Here is a 20,690-nt window from a genome sequence, read left to right as displayed (position 1 = left end):
GCTCAAAGAACAAAGGGGGAGGAATTTGGACTTTAGAAAATATTATTCACGAGTTTGATTTGATATGAATTTGTATTAGTAAACTGCATAATATAAAGTGAGGAACACATTATATTGAAAATTCAAAACTTGAATAATATTTAATCAAACTTTATGCACTATCAATATCAACTTGACTTTGTAATGTTAATCAAGATTTGTGGACAATAATAATCCACAATAGTATATATGAATGGTATTTGTAATTCACTTATCTGATTAATTCGAAATTGTTAGTGTATGATCTAGTAAAGAAAAATGCTCTCTATCAAAGATATTATCACTCTTAACTAGGACTCAATCGCAATATCTTTTGATTAAAGAAGAAGAAATTTCATCTGTCATACTAAACGTCTACGCCCTTTGATTAGAGTTTATATCAGAGTTCTGAGTCTAAAGGGTACAAAATATTAACAAAAATTCCAAAACGGTATATAAAATTTTATATTAACCAAAACGGCAAAATCGCTGCATCAACAGTGATTTACTCCACCGGAAAAAACAAAATCGCTGCAGAAAAATGTTAATTTTTTTGTAAAAAAAATGAAATCGCTACCTAGGCAGCGATTTTAATTTTTTTAAAAAAAAATTAAAAAATATAAATCGTTGCCTAGGCAGTGATTTTTTTTAAAAAAAAATATAAATCGCTGCGTAGGCAGCGATTTTTTTTAAAAAAAAAAAAATTTAAATTGCTGCCTAGGTAGCGATTTCATTTTTTAAAAGAAAAAATACACATTTTGCAAAATCTCAGAGGCAGAGATTTTGCTTTTTCTGGTGGAGTAAATCGTTGTTGATGCAGCGATTTTTCCATTTTTGGTTAATATAAAATTTTATATACCGTTTTAAAATTTTTGTTAATATTTTTACGCTTTAGACTCCGAACTCTTTTATATCATTTCTGTGAGTTTTTTTATTAGTGCTTGTTAGTGTAAATATGAGGATGTGTTATCCAATGGATTGATCTTAAGAATATGCTTCTACTTGTTTATTAAGTTCTCATTGTTTTTGTCGTAATTAATGATTTTAAACATTAAATTATTCAGATATTTTTCATATATATTAATTTTATGTATGATCATCAAACTCTATCTACTTCATAACTTAATAAAAATATTTTGTTACATTAAAGTAATTAAACTTCATTGAGATTTCGAATAACATGTCTAAGTTCAAGTTAATTCTATTTTGACTTTTCTTCATAAAAAGACGATCAAACAATTTTCAATCACGATTCTTGCCAATGAATGATCCATATAATGAAACAAAAAGAAACCTTAGATATTAAAGATTTCTCTCTTTGGAGAAAATCTCTATCCTACCACCGATTTCATTAGATATCTTACGACTAGAATTCTAGAACCTTGTCTTTTTATGATCCAACACCCTCACAAAACATATGCTACAGAAAAAGGGTTGCGATTCTCCAAAGATGAGTTAAGTCAATACTACTACTACTTGGAACAATCTAAGACTAATAATCGAGTAAAGTTCAGTAATCATACGTGAAAGTAATGGCCCAAACGAATGTGGCTATTGGCCCAAAAACACTTTACAGCATTGGTAACTAGTAACACTTTAAACAGTCTGGCTTCATATGTTTCCCACAAGAGCCTTCTCTGTTCAAAACAACAACATACCCAATCAAATCCCGCAAGTGAGGTTTGGGTATAGTAGAGTGTATGATGTCTTTATCCCTACCTCGTACCGATAACTCAAGGAAATTAGACCTGGAGCAAGTGAGTTGTATAGCACAACAATCTATACAACAGTGACAAGAAGCTTAACTAGCAATATATACAATGCTGTGAACAAAAAAACACTTTCAGCAAATATTCAAACATCCTATTTCTAAATAGCCAGTGCAACTTGAATCAGAAGTAGAATACAAAGAAATATAGCAAAAAGACTGCTAATCATATCAAACACATCGAAGCATACCGAGCTTCCAAAACATCTAGTGAAGAACATATTTACCTTGATTAACAAAACTAATTGACAACAGATAAACATCAGTCTGCCTTCCAACACTCAAATCACAGAGTTATCCTTGTATCGAGAATAGAATAGCTCTGCCCTCGGAGATGCCCTGGGGAAACGCATCAATTCTAAGGCAACATCAACGTCTCTATCTGCAGGCTGGTCAATGCACATCTTTAAAAGAGATGGACTGCGAGAAAGCAATAGCTTTACAAAAAGCAGTTCAGTTTTTGAACTACTAAAACAGTTGATGGCAACGTGCTCTAGCTTGTCGAGTGGTTGTTCCAGGCAGGATGGTGTATCAAGATACTTCAAGATTGCTTCGGCATCGTCACTGGTAGCATGGACCTAATACGTACATGAAGAAAACACCAAGCTATTTTAGATTCTCATGTTCACAAATTAAGAAATGCAAAAATGAACCAGATCGTGCATATATTTTCTTTTCTTACCGAAATATGGAGTTTCCTCAAATTGGGGGAACTCTTAATTAACTGCAGAACATTAGAAATGTGACACATTTTGCTGAAGTCTACACCTAATTGTAGATGCCACAAGCAGTTGAGTGTAGAAGGTTGCAAATTCGGAACAATGCGTGCACTCAAAAGCTTTGAAGAAAACACAATAATTAGAATCATACAAAACTACCATCACTATAAGATATCAAAGTGAAACAAGTAGTCAATATCGTACCTCAACAAAGAATGAATCTAAACGGAGTACTCAAGTGCAGGAGAGCTAACAAGAAGCTTCTCCAAAGTTGATCTTTTATCATTTGTTCGATCATCAACCACTCCGTTAAATTCAAGTTTTAACAGTCTTATATTCCTGCAATTCATAAAGCAATCTAGCACGAGATATGAGTGACTATCACGAAAGATCAGGAACTTCAGCCCTGGTGAAACAATGTTTAGGTATTGCGTACCACGACACAAGATCAATTCCAATCTGGCAAGAAGGGGAGCCTTGATAACACAAAACGATGTGGCTGGCACAAAGGTTGTCCCTTTGAGACGAAGGGTAATAAGATTCTGAAAACCAATAAAGGGATTGGGTGGTTTGAAGACACAGTTAGAGAGTTTCAAATATGTCAACGTTGAACAATTAAAAATAGATAAGGGCAGAGTATAGGTATCATCATTTGAAGTGCGAAGAGTTAGCATCTTGACTCCATTTCTAGTGACATAAAGAATCCATCTATCGATAATTGCATATGAAGAATTTGCAGTAAAAACTCCTCTAGTGTCAAGAACAAACTTCACAATGTCCCCCATATGCAGTAACAGAATACAATCTACCGCTTCTGTGAAGTCGGGTAGGAGCTTTCCTATAAAATTTTGACGGAAGCCGCTATCCAGCACCAGCTCTGGAAAAGTCGCCCAAATATATCTCCACTGTCGAGACAAAATACTAGTTCTTGCTGCATCTTCAACTGGTATGAACTCAAGGATACGATCAATAACATTTCTTGGTAAACCACTGATTCTATCTTCACTATCCCCTTCAATGACACATCTTGTTTCATCTGTTAGAAGAATATGGAGAAAAAAACAATCAAATTAGTCCCTTAATTTTACTGGTGTCTTATCATTAACGACAGTGATGTCCGAGCCACCTTATACTAAATATCTCATACCTCCCACCAACACATGAATCATGTAACTCTGCATCACTGCCCACCAAATCCTAGGCAGATGAATAGATATTACCTACCATTTTCTTAACCTCACAATTCTCCTCCTACACATCCTATTGTGCACAAAATGAACAAACTAAAGGTGCTTCTACAAGTGTTATCAAAAACCAAAAAGCACAACACGCTTTAAGCGTTAAGTACAAATAAAGCATAGGCTTTAATGAAAAAACGCACAACGGAAGAAAAAATACAAACACTAATAATTATAAGCACGAATGCCAAATACATGAACAAAGAACTTTCTTTTCTTTTTTTTTTTTTACCATAAAGTGAAATATTAATTGTCAATTGTTTAGTATCGCTTCTTCCGAAAAGTATGTGTTAGAACATTAAGCTAGGTGAAGTGCTCAACACATTTGAGACTCACTTCATGATTAAGCCCAAAATTCTCAAAGAATGGTTTTTTCTTTCTTTATTGTCTTCTTCTTCCACTACATAATAGGAGTAAAATTGAACTTTTTTAGTATCAATTGACAGATACAACTCATAAAATGAGGAACCTAAGTTACTTAATCAAAATTCTTAAACTTCAAATTTCATGTATGAATAGTAAAATTTCCACTTCAGGTTAGTAAATAACTGCAAGTATAGACTCAAACCCACTTTCATAATCCAAAAAACAACAAAAAAAGAGAGCATTTGTATACCTTGATTCATGTTGATTGGGATAATTAGAGAATTTTTTGCTCCAAAACTGAGGAACCTTAGCTTTCAGAGAAAGAGGAAAGTTTCTTCTTTTTCTTTTTACTATTTTTATAAGGGAAAAGGTTAAAAATGTTCGAGAAAGGAATAAAAATGTCCTCTGTTTATAGTTTGATTCAAAAATATTTTTTTCGTCAATACTTTGATTCAAAAATGTTCATATTGTTATTTTGGATAAAACATGCTATTTTTTCAAGTATACATAGTATTTATTTTCTTTTTAACACATTCTACCTCTAATAATATTTTTTTAAATTAGCAAATGTTTGTCTTATTTCAATTCAGAAAAAAATAAAAAATAAAATATATTTTTTATTTTATTATAATTACATTTATCGTTATATAAATACAAATTAATGATGGATATACAATGATCTTGTATATATGACATATATTATATATTGAAAGGGTTCATGAAGTTATTCGATTTTAATTGATAAGATGAGATTAAGAAAAAAAGTATTTCCTACATTTTTATTTTTTAAAGTGATTTTAAAAGAAAAAAACAAGAACATGGTTCTTTTATAATAATTTAATTAAGAAGAAAATGTGTTTTAAAAGATAAAAATAATATAGTTAAGCAATTAGAGAATACAAGTATTTTACTATATACAAATTTGACACTACAAATATCTATGTATATAAGTATTTTACTATATACAAATTTGACAATCACACAAACCTCATTCTCCTTTTGCTCATGTTCTTCTTGTATTGTTTTTTTTTTTTTAATAACTATAGTCATTATAATATGGAAATAAGTAATTTTTCAATCGAAAGCCTATAAAAATAGATAATATATATATATATATATATATATATATATATATATATGATGAATCAAATTACAAAAATTACTCCTAAAAATCTTAAGTTGAAAAAATTTTGAAGGAAAATACAGAAAATTTGTGATATAGAAATATTGATGAAAGATGAAATATTAATAAGAATAAACATGAGGGAATCAATCACATAAAACATATCTAGACGTAATGGATTGTAATAGCAATTTTCCTATTTAATATTTATAACTTTTTTGAGTATCTATGTATAATTAAATTTGTTAGTTTTTTTATAATTATTATATCATAAAAAAATTAAATTATAGTTATTATTTTAAATGTATATTAATGTTTCATATTTTTTAATTTTTCCTTTTTGACAAAGGAAGACGAGCTAACTGTGGGTTGGGCCATAGAAATGGCCCATTTGAAGACTATCATCAAAATTGATATGGAAAATTGTGGAGAGTAACATACATTTAAATCATATTATTGTTTAGGAAAATTTTAATTCACAGTTATAGTTTTACACAATTTTATTATTTTTTTAATTTGTATAAATTCAGAAAATTTATAATTTGATTGTATAAAATTAAAATTTTCTATACGTTTACTCTAGTTATTTGTATAATAAATTAACCTATTGATATATTGGTTAGCGAAATATACAAATTGAATTTTGAAAAATTCGTAAATGGATAAATAAAAATTTTGTATATACTTACCTTATCTGTATATTCGCAAGCAAAATATACAAACAGACAGAATTATACAACCGCCGCCTCCATATCAAAAGGAATTATAGTTATAAAGCGCAATTATCAAAATTATAGATATAGAGTCTTATTACATTTGCTATGTATAAAATTTTCTCAAATTTATAAACTTTATTAAGTTTAGTCACTTCGGAATTAACTTTGAAATTTATTTGTAGATTTTATTGATACTTTCACTGATTTGATGAGGAAATAAAAGATAATAATATTTTTATACATACATTTCTTTTTCATATTATCCATCTCTTATTCTCATCATATTTACATTCATTTTCTTTCTTTAGAAAAGTATTTTTGGGCTATAATATCAAATATCAACGGCAAGAATATTTTTAGATCAAATCATAAATAAATAAATAAATAAATTTTATCTCACATAATTTAAAGACATTTTTTATCTTTTTTCATTATTTTTAATTGAAAGATTGACTTTAAATTCTGTTGAGGAAAAAGACGAAATAAAACAGAAAAATAAAAGGTATACAAAACACTTTTTGGCTAAATATATTCAGTGCCTCACTTTCTGTTACTAGGTAGCACGACCATATTGTTAAAGTAAAAAAATTATTGTTTCTTTTAATTAGGACTTTTTTCTTTTCTTCTAAAGTTATAATTACTGTAATTTGATAACGTATTAATGAAAAAATAATATTGACAAAATAAGTTAACAAGTCATTCAATATTTAATATGTTAAAGGTTTTTAAATAGGTGTCTATTTTCAAATTCTAATATAAATCATAACAAATTTAGTGTCACGTGTCAATCAAGGCATCTAAATCACTCGTTCACTTATTTATATTACCCATATATACATATGATAAATGATATATTAAATAGAATTTAATCATTCGATATTTCGTAGATTTTATTTCAATAATTTGATTATCATATGAAACTTTATAAATATTTATACCTACCCTATTTTTAGATTCCATGCACTAAGAAAATCAAGAATCCAAAGGCCAAAAGTGTTTGGACTTGATGTCATCATTACTTGTAGCTCACTTTCTTTTATAGCCTTTTATCAACTTTATTAGTATATATCACATCATATTGTGGATGTACTAATGAGTTTTTTTTTTTTTACATGAAATAATTTAAGAAGTTCGGTATCAATTATAAAGTAAAATAAAATGAATTAGAATTATAGACACATGATTTTTAATTCACGATTCGTTAAAGAAAGTACAACCTAAGAGATCAGCATGAATTGTTATACAGTGATGAAACTGTTTTACTATTGATCAAAAATTTAATTTTGATCGGGACTCGAAATACCTAATAAAAATAATAATAATGCATTAATTAAAAGGAATGACCACTCTAAAATCTATGTGCTCTTTCATATGGTCCAAAATAGTATTGGCATGATTGTCACATCTACATCCAAATTCAAAAGTACACTAACAAAACGAAGGCGACTCACATAGTTGCAAATTAAATACTCTATTCGACTTTCGTAGTTTATAGTTACAAATTAAATATTTCATTCGATTTTTACGATTCATATTAAAACTTCAAGCCTCTAACTAAATTGAATCATACTAACATTTTTCAACGAGATTTTCTCTATTTTCAAGATTTACTCACGCATCTCACATATATAACAAATCTAAATATCTCGACAAACTTTCAACTTACTGACATATCTCATTTAAATACTCAAATTATAAAATATTATATATATATATATATATATATATATATATATTCCTCCTCAAACGTTTTTGGTCTTTGGATTCCCTTAGATCCTCTTTTTGGTAAAAGAGAACCCCGAATTGCTTAACTAATATGTATATTTTTTTTGTTAGCTTTTTACTAGATAGGTATTATAAATCGTCAATTATTGTGATATTATTTTTAGTAATTTTTATATAGTTTTAATAATAAAAATATATTTAGTGTGATTTTACTAGTGAGATATGTGAAAAATAATAATATATATATATAGATTTGTTTCTTTCTTACAAGGATAGAAAAACTCTATAAAATATTCCGATCAATTTAAATAAAATATAAAAATACGCAAATTATCTTAGGTAGGTTTCAAATATGAAAATTTATTATTAAAAAAAAAAACATATTTTTGACAATAATTTTTAGGAAATACCAACACGAAAGACTCCTTTGAATTCTTTTGTTTTTGCTTTAAGTTTGTCCTTTTCCCAATATTAGTATACTTGACATATATATTTTTTTGCCTTTTGAAAAAAAGAAAAATTCATTTATTAAAATTACATTAATCCCCCCCACCCCCAAAATTACAAATGGACAATTTAATTATTTTCCTAAATAGTTATGATGTATATATCCACATCAAATAGAATTAAAACCAAATTTCCCTTTTAGGAGTTTGTTTGACCAAATATTAATTACTCTTTTCCATTAAAATTGGTCATTTTAAAATTTCAAAATTCAAACAAAGTTTAAATATGAAATTACTTTATCATAATATTACAAAATTATAGTCAATTAACCATTAAATTCAAATCTACTCCAAAGTAATCGTAGTCAACATTTTTATTCAGATAATTTAAGTTATATAAAAATATAAAATTTACTAGAAAAAAAATTAAATAAAAGAACAATAACAATTTATTTAAGCTAGTAAATATTTTGGAGAAAGGTGAATAAAATATATAAAATTAACATGATATGAAACTACCAAATAAAATAAATACGTAAATATACAATTATATTACTAGTAAATTACATAAAATCGCTTTCAATTTCTTTATTCTTTACAAAATTTCCCTTTTTCTTAAAAAGGAGAAAAATCCATTGAATAAAAATTAAGAAAAAAAATCACCTTTTTCCTTTTTTTTTGATACAAAAGGACCACTTCCTTATTTTCCTAAACAATTATGATGTCATGCTCACATCATTAATAAAACTAATTTCTCTTTATAGAAATTTAGTCAATTTTAATAGTATTAATTACTCTTATTATTTTCCCTTAAATAGTAGACTTTTTATACCATTTTTATTTATTTTAACAAAATTGCTAATAGTGTGAGATTTAATAAATTTATTTATGAAAATTACTAAAATACCCTCACCAAACAATTAATTTCAAATTTATCTCAAAACTACTTCCCATTTACTAAGGCCCCACAAGAGATGGGAAAAAAGTCTTTGCAAGTATCGCAGTTTTGATCTTCCTGTTTTGTCCTTGTAATTAAGATTTATTAACAGAAATGCCATGGATCTTGAATTAGCCTTTGACTTTATTTTTACTAATTATTATTTATTAAAAAAAATACAGAAAGTGGAGGGAAAGTGGGGATATGATATGCTATGTTGAAGTACATTGTATGGTGCATGTGGAATAACTTTTAAAATGTGAGTTTAGTCCCTAATTATTGGATTTATTAAGACTCTAATCATGTAGATAACTAGTACAACTTTGCAATTTTGCATGGCCACTTTGTTAGGAATAAAAAAACAATAAGCTAAGAACAATAACATGACATTATTGTTTTACATCGAAAAAATTTGATATTAAATAATGTTAGAAATTGAGACCAAGGTATAAAACTGACGTTGTTGTTGTTAAGTATATTTTAAAGATTTTTTAATTATATTAGCAACTCTATTTAAAGACAGTTGATATGATTTCATAATATTAATTTAGTATCGAACAAAGAGATAACATAGTGAAAGAAGAAGGATTCATATCTTTATCACATGAAGCGTAAGATTTTGCTGGAGGAGATTTTTGATCTGAAATGATCATACTTCAAAGAAACAATTCAAATTTATTTATCGAGGCATATGATTATAATTATCAATAAGACACTTGTTTAATTAGCGATCTAACACAAGATGTAATCCATCCATTTAAGAAGCATCGAGAAACAAATGAAGATGGGACGAGGAACATGCCTGAAACACAAATATTGAATAGAAAAAAAAAGTAAGATGTAACACTCAAATAGTCATTATCTCTAGTTAACTTTGAGAGAAAATTGAGAAAAAAAAATCAATGAAGAAATTTGTTTACAATAAATCTTATACTCCGTCTTTAAATATAATTTAGCATAGACAAAATTGTAAAAGACATTTGGGTCGGTCTCAAGGCTTCATCGATGAATTCAATATGAATAATGGAACTATAAGATTATCTATTAATAATTTTCGCACTAAAATCATATTCAACTTTTTACCAATTATCCGTCTTATTTAACTCATTATATTATTGTTATCTTTTCTGCTTCTTAATTGACCTTTTACGAGAAATGATCCTAATTTACTACAAGAGTTAGGTTTTATGATATCTCAATGAGTATGTGAATATTTATGTAACTTTCTCATTATCAATACATTTCATGATAACTTTACAATTCTTTTGATTTTTTTTTGAATTAAAATTGTAAAGTGAGACAATTTTATACATCTTAACCTAATTAAAGTTTTCATATAGAGTATGATTATGATAATTTATGTTGTATATTCTAAAGCGAATCAATTTTAGCAATAACATTATAAGTTGAATTTGGAGAGGTTGATATAATCTACATAGATTTTATCTTATCTTGATAGGTAAAAGAGATTATTTGCGCTAGATTTCAAAGCATTTTGATGTTTTAAAAAAACATTACATAAATCTCATGATACATGTGAAATAAATAAAAAACTCGTATTTCCTATAATTAAAAACTTATTTCATATTATTCCTACATATTAACATGTCAACAAATGTATCATCAAAATACATTGAAATTACCACAAACAAATGTGGTGAAATTGGTAAGGTTGCTCTTTCTATTCGAGCTCTTCTATGAAAAAATCTTTTATAAAGAATTCTTCTCCCGAAATAGAGCCTACGAGGTACATGATGTCAATCCAAAATAGTTGAGCTACAATATAAGTATAGAACATAGAGAGAAAAAAAACTTCGACCATTAACGGCTTTGATTAGCTGGTGATGAGAGCTTATCATGAGTGTCACAGCAGCAGATCAAAACCACACTGCTAAACCCCAGCCTGACATATAACGACAATAATGTAATTTAGCAAACAATCTAAGGGTAAAACAGGTAATGAACAAGAGGTGTCAATCGTCCACGTGTGAACTCTTTTCTTCTCACTGCCTCTTCTTGTCCACTTCTTAACCCGACCCGGTTCAACACCCCCTATATAAACACCTCCGACGACGATCACTCTCCCCGTGATCTTTCTCCGACCGGCGAAAATTCCGACGTCCTTTTTTGCCGTTTTCCTTTTAGAATTATAAAAGAGGAAAACGGAAAATTGATTTTCTGTTTTCCGTTTAATTTTTCGATTTTCATTCGTTTTGTGCATTTTTCACCATGGAGGAGTATGAAGCTTTTCTGATTGAACCTGAACAGGAATGGCAAACGGTGTCGTATCATAAGAAGAACAAAAAACAGTCAGGTAAGTCGAAGCAGGGAGAGGAGTTCTCCGGCAACTGGAACAACGGGGAGAGCTCAGGTGATGTTTTCCGATCGATCGAACAACATGCGGAGGAGAGAAGGAAGCGTATAGTTGAGTCTCAGAAGCTTTATGAAGCTGCTTCCGGTGAAAGTTCTGCCGTCATTGATAAAAACGAGCAGGATAGCGATGGGGAAGATGCCGTTGGTGGTGCAATTGAGAATGACGGTGTTGTGGAGAAGAAGAGTAAGCCGAAGAAGGTGAAGAAACCTAAGGTTACTGTTGCTGAAGCTGCTGCGAAGATCGATAATTCTGATCTAGTTGTTTATCTCGTTGATATATCAGTGAGTTTTCAATTGGAAAAATCTGATCTGTTGTTTTTTATTGGTGAATTCTGAATGTTTAATGGAGTTCCTTTTTTTTTTTTTGAAATTTGCAGACCTCGTTTGATAAGCAGGAAGATATACAGCTAATGCGATTTGCAGATTACTTTGGACGAGCATTCGCCAAAGTGAGTTCATCTCAGTTCCCATGGATGAAGATTCTTAGGGAATCTTCAGTTGAGAAGATGATTGATGTGAGTTTTTCTCTTTCTTTTTTTTTTTTGTTTTTTTTAATGTTCAATTAGATTTTATTTACTTGTTAGATGCTTAAATGTGTAGAAAGCTAAAATTTGAGTCTTTATACTTGAATGTTCTGGTCATGGAATAGATGAAATAAATCAAAACAATGATTTTTTATTTGATAATGAAAATCGAGATCAATGCAGTTAAATTATGTCTCTCTTAGAAGTTGGTTAGCTACCGATCATTTTGTTCTAGGATTCTTCTTCTTCTTCTTCGAATCCTACTTGGGGAGATTTGATTGAATCCAAATTCTTTGATTCAGAATAAAGGGGATCTTGTACTTTTGTTTACACCTATTCTATTGTGTGATATAGAAACTAGCAAGTATATAATTCTGCAAGATTCTGTTTTTATATCCTTGAATTTTTTGAGGGAATCCTTACATGTTATATGAAATGTTCTTGATCTTTAATTTGATAGTCTGAATGCTATCACCTGCAAATTTTAATTTTTGAGTAATCAATTTATTGTCTTATTGGTAATGCTGTTTCTTATAATGAGTTAACCCTCTTGTTATTGAACAGATCCCTGTTTCTCAAATTTCTGAGGATGTTTATAAGACATCGGTTGACTGGCTTAACCAGCGATCATTTGATGCACTTGGTTCCTTTGTGTTATGGTCATTGGATAGCATTATTGCTGATCTTGTACAGCACGAAGGAGCTTCAAAGGGATCCAAAAAGGCGGTTCAGCAAGTATCTTCAAAATCCCAGGTAATACCACTCACTTTCTGTGTGCGCTTTGTCTTTTCTGCATGTTATTTTGAAAGCTTGTGGCATGTATAGTGTAACTTCAGTGATTCAATTGCTGTTGTCTTTTTGTGGTGATAGTAGAAAGAATCAGTTGAATGTGCTATATATTTGAAGAATCATCCACCATAAAGGAGAAAGGAAAAGGTTGACTGGGGAAGGTGGCATGGATATCTGAACCTTGCATGTGTGGTTAAAGCTTCCCTGTATATGTACATCCGGGTTCAATAAAATCTTGAATTTGAATCCATAACTAGTTAGCACGTCTAATTGGAACCCATCTGTGATAAATGCGATAGTTAGTGGATTTTTTTTTCTGTCCTTGTCTAACTAAAATCTTTATTAAGTGGTGATCCCGAGTAGCTCATGTTTCTTTATTTCAAGAGTTGCCTTATGTGGAGTGGTGTATCTGAAAACCTTGATTTGCATGTTTACATTCAAGCCATGTGATAAGTAAGTCTGCAGACCTGTCGTTAACGTCACGTTACAAGTGCAGAAACATGAATTTTTGATAGAAGTGTACTGATATAATGAGAGACCCACCTGTATGATTGTCAATTAAAGAAATATTATTATAATAAAATAGCATACAGCTTCCTGCATAAACATCGTTTCCGGGGAAGGGGGTTGGTAAAGTTCTGCCTTTAGTTTAGAAACTTTGTAGTTTTATAAAATAGCATACAGCTTCCTGCATAAACATCGTTTCCAGGGAAGGGGGTTGGTAAAGTTCAGTTTGCCTTTAGTTCAGAAACTTTGTAGTTTGTAGTTTTTTCCCTTTCATACCTATACATTTGTGTTGTTCATGGACTGGTTCTGCTACACCATGTGATATGATTGTTTATTTAAATGGTTTGGGGTTGTCCTGCAGCTGTAGATTTTGTCTTTTCATGTCAATAGGTCTTCTTTTTGGGCTAGAACAATAATCTGATCCATTCTTCTTAAGAAATTTGCTCAGTTATGTTAATTGCATAACATGGTGAACAGTTATTTATTTTGTTTGTCTACATGTTCTCTATTGCAACTTATTATCATGTTTTCAAATTTGATGTCAGCCCAAACATTTCAGATTGTTTACCTTGATCATTGTGTTATATTCAACCTTTTTTCTGGGGAGCTTCCTCAAATGTTCTTTCTGAACTCTCTAAATGAAATTTCAGTGGAGAAGAAACGTTTTTAGCTCTGTCATTGTTTAATGAATCTGAATTACTAATTTATTTATTTCCTCAGTTATGTTTCCTAAGGATATACTAAGTGCAGTTTTACAATTGTTTGCATCTTCTTTCAACATATGAATTGAAAAATATCATGCCGATATGCTATTGCTTATTAGAAGACTGGCTTAAGTCAAACTTTATTCTGGGACAGTTTTTTTTTTCTTTTTACTTTTTTCCTTTTTACTATGTATTTATCATTCAAAATCTGCCAAGAATTTATGAACTTGGATATTAAGGATCTCAATAGCTGATACTGTGACTTTATATGATAGCGTTGTTGACATATGTCATTGAACTGCAGGTTGCCATGTTTGTGGTTCTAGCAATGGTATTGAGACGGAAACCTGATGTTTTAATCAGTCTCTTACCAATACTGAATGAAAATGGGAAATACCGAGGACAAGATAAGCTTCCAGTCATGATTTGGGCAGTCACTCAGGTAAAAATCATTGTTCATTCTAGATGATCTTTGGGATATTGCTATCATCTATCATTTCAATGCTCCCTCACTTATTGTTGTCTCCTTTGCTAACTTGTCTCAATTCCTATAGGCTTGCCAAGCTGATTTAATCGTGGGATTGTTCATGTGGGTACATTTTCTCTTACCATTGTTAAGCAGTAAATTGAACAGTAACCCACAGTCGAGAGACTTAATGTTACAGTTGGCTGAGAGGTACATATATCTTCTCTTCTTAAGCTTACTTAAAATGTGTTTTATCACCTCGTCAAGTACTAAAGTGGTTCCCTATTTTTTCAGAATTGTATCCTCACCAAAAGCCCGTGCTATACTCATAAATGGTGCAGTCAGAAAGGGAGAACGTGTTGTGCCTCCATCAGCTCTTGAGGTTTTGATGAGGATCACCTTCCCAGCACCTTCTGCTCGAATTAAGGTGATTTTTACTGCTGTTATTATCGTTCCATCAATATTCTAATAAGTTACTATAAAATATATACATTCTGTATGGGAGTAGTTTGTGATGCTTGTTATGTTCAGGCCACTGAAAGGTTTGAAGCGGTCTATCCTACACTGAAAGAGGTAGCTCTTGTTGCTGCCCCTGGGAGCAAAGCAATGAAGCAGCTAACCCAGCGGATACTGCCTTTTGCTATCAAAGCTGTAGGGGAAGGTAAAGCAAAAAGTTCGACTCTATGTTGACTCTGTAGCTCCTTTGTTTCTTGCATCTGATTTGATAGTGATTGCTTATTCAGCTATATAGTCCTAAATATTACATGTTCTATATAGGTGTTCCTGATCTATCAAAGGAAGCTACTGAGCTATCTATTTGGTGTTTGACTCAGAACCCTGACTGTTACAAGCTGTGGGTAAGAAATCAAAGTTCTTGATTTTATCTTTCCAAACTCATCCCTTTATTTATCTAAATTTCTCTGCTGTCTTTCCATTGTGATTGTAACAGGACAATATTTATCTGGACAATGTAGAAGCAAGTCTAATAATAATTAAGAAGCTGTCCACTGAGTTCAAGGCGCATTCTGCTAAGGGACCTGAACTTGATCCATTGAAGGTGACCTTGAACAGTCTCAGACTTAAGGTATGTTAATCTTTCTGAGTTGTAAATACCAGAATGATATCTATTGAACAAAAGATGAAGTCTATCAAATTTTACAAGTTATTTGGTTACTCTTGTTATAGGCCTGTTTCAGTTGAAAAGGTAATTATAGTTTCATGCTCACTTTTGGGATTTTGTTTTTGGTGGGGTGAGGGCGTTGGCATTGGCATTAGAAAAAGAGTCCACAAGGCCAGAGATTATTGTTCTTTTTGCCACGCTTACAGCGATATTGTATTATTTCTGTGTTTATCCTTCAGCACTAATTGGCATGCCTTAAGAGATGTAAGGTGTCTTTGGCATGAAATATGACACATGAGATTCCTCATATTAATCTTTTCGGATTAGTCAAAATCATAAACAATGAAGGATAGTATGGTCCTCTCAAGAAAGGAAACAAGTAGTTTAATGGACATCATATAGCCGTTGTTAATTTCATCTGATTCTTTTTTTCTTTATGATACTGTAGAGCGAGAAGGCATTGGTCAGTGGGGATAATGCTGCTCATCAAGCGTCCTTGAAGGAAGTGCAGAAGTACTGCAAGATTCTACTTGGACGTTTATCCCATGGTAATGGATGCATGAAGGCTTTCTTTGTTATCGGTCTAACAATGGCTGTGGGTGTTGCTTTTGTCTCCAAGGAGTCCCCGGAGGTCAAGAAACTGTTGGCAGATTGCTTCAATGACTTGCAGTCCCTGGACTTCAAGAAACTGTTGACAGATCTCTCCAACGACATGCAGTCCCTGGATTTCAAGAAACTGTTATCAGATTTCAACTTGGCTTGAAACTTCCCCCTCTCACTTAGAGGGTTGTAAGTTAAATCACCTACCTTTGTTATATGTTTAAATTATGTCCCGGCACAGAGAAGCTAGCACACCCCAGAACAAAAATGGGTAGAGAATGAGTTGTTTTAGAAAGGAAAAAAAAATAGGTACAGCAGATATGATGCCAAGTTTCTGGCCTCAGTTTACAGTGTTTGTGTTTAGTTTTTTTATGAAACAGAACTATTTAAGTAATCGAATTTCGTTTGGCTGAACTATGTTTGGTTTTTCAAGCCATTTTCATCTGATAAGAAATGGTTTGTAACTTTATATATGTAGTATATCGAAGGAATTGTAAGATATGATTATGGTTGAATAGCTTTCCCTTGACTCTGGTCTCTATTCTCTACTTTATATTAACTTGTAGGTTTGTTCGGAAATTACACTTATCGACCTTGGAAATGGATGGTCTTGAACTTTTTACCCTGCTTTGCACCTTCGAAGGTCAAAAGTTAAAACTTAGTATACGTGAAGTTTGGCTCGTAGGGGTCAAAAGTTGACCACTCATCTCCAAGGCCAAAATTGGACCATGCTAGAGAATGGTACTCTGATAATGAAGTTTTGGTTCTTTGGTCCATAGTCACGTAGGCGCCTTTTAGGCCTTTTTGGGGGGTAAAAAGGGAAAATTATTTGCACTTTTTGGGTTTAATTATAAGTATATATTATAAATAATTATCAAATGGGTGGATTGAGTTGGTCAAAATGAGTCTGCTAAATAAATAAGCGAGTGAAGTTACTTTGTGTTTGGATTTTAGAATATATATTTTTATCAAACCAACATAAAGAAAGTTGCATCAGTAATACTTATCGTATAATTTTCAAATATTGATCTGATGTAACTTCAAAAATGAAAATATAACAATTAATTTAAGTTGGAGAAAGTAATTTCCAAGAATAGGATAATGGAAGAAAAAGAAGCAAGTCAAAAAAATACTAGCAGTATTTATTAATTCTTTGTGCCAGTAGATATAAATTTGTGTTTTTCAAACAATATGTTAATTAAGCATGTTAATAATAGTTTAATTAATTAACAAGATATATGTAGACGTACTGATGGCTTTTGCTTCTGAAAGTATCATATTATATACACTTTATTACAATGATTGCTAAATGTCAAAGATATGATTTTACAAATACTACCAATCTTACTAAGTTTAGAGAAAAAAATATTGTTCAATATATATTACTCAAACTACGTATATAAAAAGAGTTCTACTAAATTCAATAACTTTAAAATAAGTAATAACATCCTACATTATAAATTAGTTCAAGAAAATAATGAATTCACTTGAATACGTAAAATCCTTTCATGATAAATAATTATAAAATTATAATATAATTTAAATATCGAATACGAATAAATATTTATCGTTTGACCTGCTATTGTACTCAACATGATATGCAATAAATGCATCAACATGGGGTTTCCCTTTTTTTCACAAGGCATGACGTCCGTACAGTGCATGTAGTTTATAATAGGTGACAATGCACGTTATATCAACTTCTACTTGTACTATAGTATAAAAGTTACGATATATTTTTAACTTTTTAATTCATCGAATTTAGATTCGAAATTTTTAATTGAATATATAAATATTTTATTCATTTGATCATAAAATATTATTAAGTTATTAATAATAATAATTTATCTTATTCGATATTTGATATCTGCTACAATAACAAAATTTTCATCTTCAACATGCAAACCTTAACCTTCTAGTTGAGTGTAAAGGGCATAGCTACAAAAGAACAAAGCTTTTATTTTATTATTTTTTTTCATTCACTTTTATTGAATCATTTGATTTACTGACAAAATGCATGATGAAAAACAGATTTTTATTAAAATAGTGAATAATTTTTTAATTCTTTTATATAAAAGCATTAATACTATTTTTTTCTTTTCTCACTAATTTAATCAAAATGTTTATAAGAATAGCCACCATAAATTTTACAATAAAAAATTCAGTATAAATATAGTGATGTTTTAGTAGTGTACGTACTTTTGGATGCGTGCACACTAGATAAAGCTCTTATGCAATAGCGTGAAATCACATAGGAGATGAAAATTATACTAGACAAATATGATGCAACGATCTCAACTAGAAAAACATGGGCTCATAAAAGGAGAATTAATCCATGGTCTCTCTTAAAAAATATCAACTATCAGTGACGTATGCACCTTTACCAAAGAGTGTGAAGCGATATTTTTTCGTTGAAAAATTATATTATATCTACGTATTAAGTTTTGATATGTAAATATTAACATCTCTTGACTCAAATTAAATATTTAATTTGATGATTAAAATGTTGTGAAAATTTCTGAAAATCGTGAATTTTAGTTATACTATTTCCGTAATTATATTTTTTACTATAACTATTAACGCCCCGTAATAATAATTCTCGATAGTTACCATAAAGGTCATCTATCCCATACAATCTTTGATGGTCGGTAGAAAGAAAAAATATAGGCCATGTTACCTCATGTGACCACTAGGATTTATGTTTTTAATTTTATATTATCCATATAATCGCTGCATGTGATAAATATTTAAAGTCAATCAAATAATTAAAAACAGATCTATCCTTTTTCCAATATATAATTAAACTTTTTAACACAATCATTCCAATTTATACTTCATTTTCAAGCGTCAAATTAATTTTTATCTAACTATTTATTCACAAAGAATGTGATCAAATGATTAGAATATTTTTATTCTTAATCTAATATACGATGTATAGCTTTTCAATGGAAATCATTTTTAAAAAAAACTTTATAATAGATTTTATAATCTGTTCAGTATAAACTTTACAAACAGATTAATTAAATCAGAAAAAAAGTTATGGATCAATTGATTTGGACAAATATCAATCAAATTTTGATTTTTTGGCATTATTGAGAAAAAAGAGAAATAAAACAACAGAATAGTACTTCCTTTTTTTGTCTCTAAAATTTCAAGATCCAAGAAAACTCCTCAACTAACATGCTAGATACATAAAAACGAGAACAGTGACCAGAAAATTTAGTCAGAATTAATTTTAAAATTATAATATTTTTTAATTTTAAAATAAATTGATCTTTTTTTATTTTCTAGTAAAATGTATTAAAGATAAAAAAGAAAAGTGTTTTAAAAAAGAAATTACATATTCTGACAAAATTTTCTGGCCAAAAAGATTTTTTTCATAAAAATAACACTGAAACATTGTTGTTCAAAATGACACAGTCGATTTATAGGATGATCATTCGCACGAATGATTCAAAATCAATCTTTCTTCTACGTTTTCTAAATGGAGTCAACAGTAAAATATGACAGAGATTGTATAACAACGAATCTTATTATTATCTTAGAACTTAGGTCGATAAATTATTTTTGATAGACTAACCTGTTAGATAAAGTTGACAATAATTTTTTTTTTAAAAAAAAAATTAACAAAAATTATAATTCACCGCAAACACGGCGTTATCACCGCTCACTTTATTTCATAATTATCAATCAACTAAATGGACTTTTCTTGTGCATTGGTCCCATTTTTACGCCCTAATATTCGCTTACTTGCTTTTTTGTATTTTATTTATTTTAGTTTTAATTTTATCTACCTCCAAATTGATAGAAATAATTACACTTATAGTCCTTTTGATAAATTATAATTATAGCCTTCAAGTAAATAAAAATATGTATTTTTAGTCACTTTGTAATGTATAAGTTTGAGTTAAGGATCTATCGAAAATATTTTTTATATTCTTTAAGATATGGATAAAGTTTACATATACATTACCCGTTTCAAACCCTACTTATAGTATTACATTGCATAGGTTATTGTAGTTGTTGATCGAAAGTATGTGATATTAAGACTATTTTTCGAATCATATTATTCTCAGTTATGGAGTGATATTTAAAATCAACATAGTATATCGATGATCGGATCGTCTAATGCTTATTTTCTCCATCCAATTTATATAATAATATTATAATTCATTTTACGAATGAGATAAAGATTTTGAAATTTTTAGTTTAAAATAAATTTTAGATTTTTTGTGGGTCTATAAATTATCTCATTAAGAGGTAAAATAAAAAGTTTAAAATTAATTGTTACTTACTAAATATATAAATATATCATTTTTTCTTAAACTGATTAAGAAGAAAAGAGTGTCATATACATGGACAGAACGAATATAATTACTAATAGGGATCAAAATTGCACGTATCAATTACTATAAGGTTATATTTGCTTAATAAAAATCATCAGTATCAAAATCAGAATTTGTATTATATTTGAGGGACTAAAAATGCTAATATCACAAATTAAAATTAGTCTATAAATATTCACACTTTACTCTTCTACTTCCATCAAAT

General features: G+C 29.6%; 1 protein-coding gene and 1 pseudogene across 2 annotated transcripts; one reads left to right on the top strand and one right to left on the bottom strand.

The window, feature by feature from the left end:
* Window positions 1-1,815: 1,815 nt before the first annotated feature.
* LOC107003406 lies at window positions 1,816-4,469 on the bottom strand (annotated as a pseudogene). Its single transcript, XR_001454655.2, has 4 exons — window positions 4,360-4,469; window positions 2,710-3,541; window positions 2,469-2,624; window positions 1,816-2,364 (listed from the first exon to the last, which is right to left on the bottom strand). The product of XR_001454655.2 is annotated as an F-box/FBD/LRR-repeat protein At1g13570-like (transcript).
* A 6,636-nt stretch (window positions 4,470-11,105) lies between these two features.
* LOC107004902 lies at window positions 11,106-16,668 on the top strand. Its single transcript, XM_015203306.2, has 10 exons — window positions 11,106-11,711; window positions 11,807-11,944; window positions 12,518-12,706; window positions 14,258-14,395; window positions 14,508-14,629; window positions 14,714-14,846; window positions 14,951-15,080; window positions 15,197-15,276; window positions 15,369-15,503; window positions 15,988-16,668. Exons 1-10 carry the CDS (start codon window positions 11,286-11,288, stop codon window positions 16,300-16,302), a joined length of 1,806 nt encoding a protein of 601 aa, XP_015058792.1. The 5' UTR covers window positions 11,106-11,285; the 3' UTR covers window positions 16,303-16,668.
* The last annotated feature ends 4,022 nt before the right edge of the window (window positions 16,669-20,690 follow it).

The sequence above is a fragment of the Solanum pennellii genome, chromosome 11 (genome assembly GCF_001406875.1).
Source record: "Solanum pennellii chromosome 11, SPENNV200".
Taxonomy (NCBI): domain Eukaryota; kingdom Viridiplantae; phylum Streptophyta; class Magnoliopsida; order Solanales; family Solanaceae; genus Solanum; species Solanum pennellii.
The sequence above is the reverse complement of the archived record's forward strand: the minus strand, read 5'-3'. Positions and strand labels throughout refer to the sequence as shown.

Bases quoted from the DNA above. Each gene is read 5' to 3' on its own strand.
- LOC107004902 (XM_015203306.2), top strand. From the start codon at position 11,286: ATGGAGGAGTATGAAGCTTTTCTGATTGAACCTGAACAGGAATGGCAA. The intron at 12,707-14,257 runs GTAATACCACTC...ATTGAACTGCAG, and splicing joins AAGTATCTTCAAAATCCCAG to GTTGCCATGTTTGTGGTTCT. The intron at 15,504-15,987 runs GTATGTTAATCT...ATGATACTGTAG, and splicing joins TGAACAGTCTCAGACTTAAG to AGCGAGAAGGCATTGGTCAG.